Source organism: Poecilia formosa, unplaced genomic scaffold (genome assembly GCF_000485575.1).
Source record: "Poecilia formosa unplaced genomic scaffold, Poecilia_formosa-5.1.2 Scaffold271, whole genome shotgun sequence".
NCBI classification, from domain to species: Eukaryota; Metazoa; Chordata; class Actinopteri; order Cyprinodontiformes; family Poeciliidae; genus Poecilia; species Poecilia formosa.
Window position 1 is genome coordinate 794,681 of NW_006800210.1, and position 8,247 is coordinate 802,927.

At 41.5% G+C, this 8,247-nt stretch overlaps 1 protein-coding gene across 1 annotated transcript; it reads right to left on the reverse strand.

Moving 5' to 3' along the window:
* Positions 1 to 2,197: 2,197 nt before the first annotated feature.
* LOC103151115 (interferon regulatory factor 4) lies at positions 2,198 to 7,864 on the reverse strand. The gene is made up of 9 exons (XM_007570976.2): positions 7,667 to 7,864; positions 7,276 to 7,475; positions 6,526 to 6,712; positions 6,357 to 6,433; positions 5,887 to 6,025; positions 5,687 to 5,788; positions 4,547 to 4,909; positions 3,796 to 3,908; positions 2,198 to 2,863 (listed from the first exon to the last, which is right to left on the reverse strand). Exons 2-9 carry the CDS (start codon positions 7,471 to 7,473, stop codon positions 2,702 to 2,704), a joined length of 1,341 nt encoding a protein of 446 aa, XP_007571038.1. The 5' UTR covers positions 7,474 to 7,475; positions 7,667 to 7,864; the 3' UTR covers positions 2,198 to 2,701.
* Positions 7,865 to 8,247: the final 383 nt, after the last annotated feature.

Consider the following 8,247-nt stretch of genomic DNA (forward strand, 5'->3'; position numbering starts at 1 on the left):
GTTAAATCTAGTCGAAACTTTGCCAAAAGAGTTGAAGTTAGGTAAACATTGTTTCTTCATCTCCTCCTCCCCTGGAAGTCTCAAACAATTCCCCCCTGAACCTGGGAATCGCCATCCTCCACCTCCCGTGGACCAGACGGGTAGACTTTGCTTGTCTGTCTCATTTGTTAGATCTGCTGTTTTTGTGTGCCATGTGTGTTACGCACATGTGGCCAGTATTTTTGTGGTTTTGTCTTGTGCTTGTTTTGTGCAACATGCACACGATGCATGTTAGAGATGCGGTTGTGCTCTTGTGGGTCAGATGCAGTGATAGAATTGTGCGTACCCTCAGATAATGTCCTGTAGGTGCCCCTGCACCTGCAGATGAAAACTCCAACAGCACTGGAGACGAGGTAGTGCGCTTGCCATGCCTGTAGGAGGCAGGTAACCTTTGTGAACTTTCTGATCCAGAGTCATGTCTTTCAGAAGTGCACATATGATCTGGCACATGTAATCTATGCCTCTTGATCTCAAGAGGTGCAGCAGAACACAGAGGTCCGCCATTGCTGATGTGCTGTGCAGAGGAGAAATCGGGTTTGAGTGCGCAAGGTGACATGACTGGCATCATTGTTTACAAATATTTTTGGTTTGCATTTACACAGACTTACTTTGCATTGTGTTTTTAGCCCTGTTCAGACTTTTGTGTTTTTGTTCGGCAAATGCTCTATTGAAAACGCTACAGAACGTTTCCAATCTACTGTCCTGACATTGTCATGTAAACAGGGCCTTAGTTGTCACTTAAGCAAATATCCCAACAAAATGGTGAGTTGTGTCACTTTTGTATTGATTTCGTTTCACTTTCTTGCAGTTCATTTGGGATCAGAGCAGAGGATTGTCACAACTTATGAGTGAAAGGATGCAGGTTGGCGAAGGAAAATAGTTTTATATCAATGCAACAAGATAGCCTATCCAAAAGAAAAAACTTACTTAGTTTATTAAAACGACCAACAATTTGATTAAGACAGTGGAAATACAAGTTTTAATGTTTGTTTGTTTTTTGCACGTGTCCACAAAATGTTTATGTGCCAATGAACATTTTGTGCACATAAAGTGTATGTACATTTTATAACATACCGAGAAAAAATGTTTGAGATTTTTTTTCTTGGTAGGTTGTAAAATTTTGGTGAAAATAATTTAAGCTGTTTTCCTCCTCGTGCTTTTTAGTACAACCACTGGTTTCCAAAGTACCGTGCTCTGACTTATTTTTTTGGAACCTAACCTCCTCAACTGATGACAACTTCTTCCCTGCTCATCTTCTGAATTATTTTGCGGCTGACAGAAATGTTTTTGTGGTTTCTTTTCGATTGTTTTCCATAAAAGTGGAAACACCTCTGCTAGCAGAAGTCAGGAAGGCTTTCTCTCCACTGCTCTACGCGGAAAGCGCGGCCAACCTCTTCCTCTCTCTCTCCGCCCTTCTTGATGTCATCGTACTGTTTGCGATAACCCGGAGTTTGATTAACCAGCGTCATCCTGCATGTGAACCACACTTCCTGTGCAAACCACGCACAGATAGTACTGACGTTATCCGGCGAGCTCACACAATTATGAAGAGAGCATGGCCTTTCTCACAGTGTCTTGTTGTTTTTTATTATTGTTCCTTTTTATATATATACAAACACAAATTATTCTTGAAGACAAAAGACATTCAGATCAAAACAAGCTCTGTTCAGATGTGAAACATTTAATACAAAGTAAAAGTTAAGAAGCTTATCTACATTCAGCTCCCTGAGTTTCTTATACAAACAGTAGTAATAGTGTCCACTAGCAAAAATATATATATATGTAGCAAAAATTCCTATTTACAAGAGGTTTGTTAAATAAAATAAAAAAAAACTTGCAGCTTCTTACCCCAGCTGATATTTAGTTGTACAGAGAGAATGTATGTTTTTTCTCATGTAAATAAAATACAAAAGTAGAGCCAGTAAGCTTACTCATAAAAATTTGCAAAACTGACCTTTTGTAAAAAAAAAAAAAAAAAAAAACCCTTCCAACTTGTTTAAGGCTTAAAAGTACACATTTAAAATCTTGTTGGGTTCTACGACAAAAAACGATAATACTCAGTTTCACACTGTAATTGCAAAGTGTGAGTTAGATACAGTTACACACTAACAGAAAATGAAAGTTTGGCCCAACAAGAAAGCAATACTTTTTTTTTTTGTTGTTCTAACTTAATCAAACATTTGGTAGCTCTTTGGTGGATTTTGCTGGAGATCTAAGCAGGCCAGACCTTCTTGCTTCCAATTTTACTCTAAGCTAGTCGAGTGCCAGTCACGTTGTGGATCTCAGGATAGATGTCGTACCTTTATCATCTTACAAAACAAAATTTATGCTTTGCACTATTCTTTTAAGGCACAAAAGTCTTTTTTGTTCATTAGTACAATCACCTCCGCTGTCAGTTTAAATTTCCTAAAACGAATAATGTGTGGTTAAAATAAAACTGCGCAGCAATTTTTGGTTTTATCACACCCAGACATATTCAGTCACACGTTCAATACACAGAATCGAAAACTAAGTAAACAGAGGCTAACTAAATATTCAGTTTATGTACACAGTTGTCCATGTTTGTTTGTCCCTGAGATTTCACGGCCATGTATTTAAAAAAAATAAAAAATGCTTCTGTTGCTTCATGAAGTTTTTCACAGTCACTCAAACCGCTCACGGTTCATTCCTGAAGGCTGCTGCTGTGGTGATGCGTGATCGCTCTCGGATAGTCCTCGGTGGCATTTATGTGCTCCGTAACTGTGGGATGCTCGTAGCCACGGTAGTAGTGGCCACCAGTCTGCTGGGCATAGAACAGGAACTGCCTGGCGAATAGCGGCTCCACCTGAAACACACAGAGGGGAGGAAAACACTTCAATATGGCTCCATTTTACACTTTGAGTTATTATTCTTTTTTATTTGACTAGCAAAGCGTAAATACCATTTTAAACTGCTAAAAGTCTTGAGATGAGTTTGTTCATTTGCCAAGGCTCTAAGGCTAGCAAGATCCAAGGAAGTTGCACTTTGTTGCCATTTACCACAGACTTGCTAATTCAATTTCTTTCTTTCTTTCTTCTGAAAAAACACACAGTCTCATTCCTATATACAAAGATCACAGATACAACCTGGTTCCCTGTGCACTGTAACATATATTTCTGCATGTCTGTTTCTATCAGTTGCTCACATAAAAGCTGAATTTATGGTGAGAAAAACTCAATTATTTAAATACTTTTCAAAGCGATTTTTTTTTTAAATCCTATTATTTTTCTTATTTCTCTGTGACTAAGATTTATCTTGACTGCTTTCCTGTTGAACTTGCAGATAGAAAAGGCGATTGATAGCAAGAAATGTTACAAATTACCGAAAAAGTTGATTAATAGATTAAGAATGGCTAGCCATGCTAAAAAATAGCCTTCCTTGTCATTTTGAGATCTCCCAAACTTTATGCTGCTGTAGAAATCAAAGATGTGAGAGGTAATCCTAAAGCCTGAAACCAGACTGACGCTGATTCCTAGCAACTTTTTCTAAACCTAGATTTAGTTTTGAAACAAAATGTGCATCTTGACAATGGAGAAGTTCCTGCAGACTTTCAAGTCCTATTTTTAAGTTTTGAAAACAAACTTAAAAGTTCAGCATTACTTTTTTTTTTTTTTGAAACCTTTCAAAACGTAACGCTGAAAATCAAACTATGATTTCATTTTGATCAGAGCGTCTTCTGACATATATCTACACAAAGAGCCATTGTAAGATTTCTTAAACATGGAGTCTAGCAGTCACCTGGACTGTGAGGGTTCGCCTTTGCCTCTGAGGATCTAGACATTCGTCTCCAAAGCTCAGCAGGACCTGGAAGCGACTTAGCGGCCGACCGTGGAGCCCATAACTCTGGATCTCTGGGTGATGGGGAAAAGGAAACAACACAGGTTTACATTATTATTAACAGCTATGTTATCTGGAATAAGTCTGAGGACTTGAAATGATTTCGCCAGAATTTCTCTTGAAGTGGTATGACATTTTAGGGTAAAGTGAATGGAAAGTCCTGGTCACACTAAGCATGCAAATACAATTAGTTGTCAGTCACAGCTGGGGCTGTCAGTGCATGTGGGTGGGGAAGATGTGGCTCTGTAAAAAGTCATGTGACTGACAGCTTATCATGAAAACTACTTGAAGAAGGTCACCACAATTCTTCTTAGATGCTACCAAGGGGCCTTTCCAGTAAATGAGCTGCAAGTTTGGTACTCATGAGATTTCACAATCAAAACTGTCCCTTTAACATGGCTAATGTGGCTTTTTCTAATTAAAAGCCACATTAGTTTTGGTAATAAAGCCTCTTTTGTTCAATTTAAATAGGAAAGGGTGTGAATTTCAATGCGGTTTTCAAAAACCAAACAAAAAGAAAACTGATACAAAAATGTAACATTTTAAAAGTAACCTCATTAAAATCCATATATTTTTCCTAAATCATTATTAAAAAAAAAAAAAAAAATAGTGCATTTGTAATCGAGTTTGATCACGCATTCTGAAGTCTCACCTGTAAGGTAGTCCTGTGTATGTAGAAGTTTACAGACAATGTCTCTCTCCAGCTTGTTGGGCTTGTTTCCGTACATTGAAGGGCCTCCCTGCCAGTACACCCTGCTCTGGCACATCCTGCGGGCGTAGAGTCCGTCAGCGCCCATCCACAGCAGGACCCCGCTCTCCAGGCCGGTCGGCGGACTCGGCGGGCACTCGTCCACCCTCCTTTGGGTGTCCACAGGCAGCGGCACCACGTCGGGACCACCCGGGAGGTAGGGCTTCTCTGGTGGGCTCGGCGTGATGTGGCAGCCCTCCGGACTGGAGGTGGTCACCTCCCTCACCAGAGTGTCCCGAACGTACACCGACACATGGAGGCGGAAGTCTGTTCGAGGAAAGAAAACCGACAAGAGGGTCAAACAAACCTGGCCTGTTTTTCAACCTGCTTACGCTTCTGTCACCTGTACAGTCAGATTCAAAACTGTAGTTGGATCAAAACAGTTTGAAATATTTCCTGAAAACAATCAGGAACCACATTTATTTAAGTAGAAGGTGACCTGAAATTGACAAAACTGCTTTTTAGGAAACAGGATCTGTGCTGCAAGATTTGTGTCATACTTTAGACCTTAGATGCCCTGTTCTCACACTAATGCCCTGCAAAATGGCATTAAGCCCTTCTTTTCAATTTATTATAGTTTGACCTGATGTGTTTGAGAATTTAACCATCGTACCTTTAAATGTAGTCAAATTTATGTAGGTGCATCTCTATCCAACTGATTATCGGGATCATATTTAGTTTTAGTGTGTATAGTAAGAACATGTTTAATTGATAAAGAAACTTTTTTTTTCCACTTACTACACTGGGGCTGAAAAGACTGCTCACTTCTTTCTGAAATGTCATGTTTTTGGTTACATCTCTGAAAAGCTTTCCTTTGATGACATAATGATTATCTGTTTTTATTTTGGGTGCACAAAACAGGCAGGCGACAGGATTTCTGCGCATATAAATCTTTAATATGGCTGTGGAAAAAAAAAACTTCTTTTGGCATATTTTAATCTGCACGAAGCATTTTGCCTTACAGCTTCCTGTTTTACAGTGACCCTACGATTTCATGGCGTGAGAGGGGGAAAAAAAGGTGAAGTGAAAGTGTATCATGTGCACCTGAGAGAGCCTCTGCTGATCTGATGCTGGCGTCCAGCGGGAAGGGCGAGGGCTGACTGTCTGTGGGGCCGTAGGAGTAGATGGAAGCTCTGAGCTGGTATCCTGCGCAGAAAGAGGAACGGAGTCAAGCTTGGCATGCCAAAAAAGTGGATGTAAAACGGATAGGTCTCATGCAGCTGTTATAGATAGAAATGACGTACCGTTCTCCATGGATGGGGTCTGCCATGGCAGGCTGCGGGGCGGACAGGGGCACTGAGTAAAGGGCAGGTCGGGCAGGGACGGCTGCTCTGGGCAGTAATCCCTCCAACTGCATTCAGAGCTTGGCATGTACTGTGGTATCTACAAACACATACATCAAGCATGACTTTAAGAAGCTTTTAAGCAAAAGGTTACATTATTAAAATGTTTTGGGTTCAACGATCCATTTCAAACATGTTTTTCAAAGAACCAAGTGTTCAAAAGTTGCTTAAGCTTATGCAATTTTTTTCCTTCACTGTTATTTAAAGTACATTCCCTTTACAAATGTTTGTTCGGCATCATTCAACACATCATGAAGCTGTTGTTTCTCAGTTCATTCATGCACGAACAACATTCCATGCTTCATTCAGCAGCCTGTCTGCTGTCTCTCTGAGGCCCCGCCCCGCTTATTTCGTATGCATATGTAAATTACCTGAGTAGGTACAGATGGGTATGGATGGTGCATCTGATAGCTCACTGGGCTCAGGGGACTGTCCTCCGGTCTGGGCCCTGCGTGCAACACGGAAAAAGATTTAGCGTCACCCTTTCCCAGTTAAACTCATGCAGCTGTTCGATGTACAGGTGGCGTTCGAGTCACTGACTTTTCTTTGCCCCCTCGGGGATGATTCGGTACACTTTGTAAGGGTCAGAGATGTCCAGCTGGCTCCTCTCCACCAGCTCCTCGAAGTCGTTGCTCTTGTTGAGGGCGCAGCGCAGGCGGGTCTTCCAGGTCGGAGGGTCCGGCTTGTCGATCCCCTCCCGAAACTTGCCCTTGAACAGCGCCCATGCCTGCAGACAATTCGCAGGGAAAAAATGGCAAAAGAAAAAAAAGAAAGGCAATCTATAAGCAGTGGGTCACATCTTACAAGGTTGCAGTGCAGGAATGCGAGGATGAGTGGCGCAATTAGACTCAAAAACTTTATATTTTCGCAAAATAATGTATTTTTTCTTACATTTACATTAAATTTTAAATAGCATGTTAAATGTTGTCTGCTGTTAAAATTTCAGTGTATAAAGCTGATAACTTTTACTGAATTTGATTTATTTTATATTTCGATAGATGAATTAGACTTGTTTGAAATTATAACACATATTTGTAGTGATTTAAATCACATGAACTGAATTGAATTTGGCTCATTTTTATAGTTTGCTGCTTGCATCTTTAAGTCTATACATTCTACATGAAATAACACATAAATACTCCGCAGACCAACCGTGCATCAGTATTTAAACAAGTGACTAAAAAAGAACTTAATTCTAAATGAACGAACAATAAGTTTAAATTCAGTCAGTAGCCTAAATATTTAGATAAGTTGGCAGTTTTATTCTCATCCATGGCCGCTGTCTCTTACCTTAAAAAGCGCGGCATCCTCATCCCGGTTGTAGTCCTGCTTCCCGGCGTGTTTCCATGGTATCCTAAAGATGGTCTTCTCGTCGTTCTCCCACACCAGGCCGGGATACTTCCCGCAGTCCACCTGCTCGATGAGCCACTGGCGCAGCTTCCCGTTGCCGCTGCTCCCGGAGCCTCCGTAATCCACTTCAGAGTTCATCTCTGAGCAAAACACAAAAACAAAACTCCGCTTGTAGGTCCTGTACCCAAATGTGATATAATGTGTAGGCTGTGAAAGCAGCACAGAATCAAGAGTTGTAAAAGTGAGAAGATCGCTAAACGTGGACTCCCACGCAGACTACAGTTGTGCTCTTGCTTTACGCGCCCCGGGTTGCGAATCGAAGCTGTCTTACCTGCGAAACCCGAAACCCGTCAAGTTTTGAAATCTGTCAGTCTCAGAAAGCCCTCACCATTCCGGCGGGCCCGCTTAAATCCTCGCAGCGTGAAACGAGCAGCAAGGAGGGCGGAGTCAAGAGGAGGATGCTGAACAAGGAGGAGGAGGAGGAGGAAGAGGAGGACGCACCTGCCGCTGCTGCGCCTCCTGCCGCTGCTACGCTGAGCTCCCCTCCTGCGAAGCTTATCAGCGCGCTCACAGCGGCCGATCTCCAGTAAGACACCAGGGGAAACCCTGCCGGCGTCAGCCAGAAGTGTCACACACCCGCACGGGTGGAAAGTCAGAGGACGGAGACAAAAACAATTCTTTGAAATGATAAAGCCTTACGAAAAAGAGTAGCTGCAGAGAGTGGTCCTGCAGGAGAAATGATGCGCAGAAAGAAAGAATTGTAGTTTGTTCCTCCTGGAAGATTAAATAAGAACAGCCGACATAATTAGATAAGATGAGATTATTAAGTACAGTTATAGGAATTCACCTGCTCTGGTGCAAGAGAACAAAAAAGGTCGATAGAAAAACATGACTGTATTCGAGAATGAAAAA

Coding starts and splice junctions, on each gene's coding strand:
- LOC103151115 (XM_007570976.2), bottom strand. CDS start 7,473: ATGAACTCTGAAGTGGATTACGGAGGCTCCGGGAGCAGCGGCAACGGG. Junction 6,713..7,275: donor AGGATGCCGCGCTTTTTAAG/GTAAGAGACAGC, acceptor AATTGTCTGCAG/GCATGGGCGCTGTTCAAGGG. Junction 6,434..6,525: donor CCCCGAGGGGGCAAAGAAAA/GTCAGTGACTCG, acceptor TGTTGCACGCAG/GGCCCAGACCGGAGGACAGT.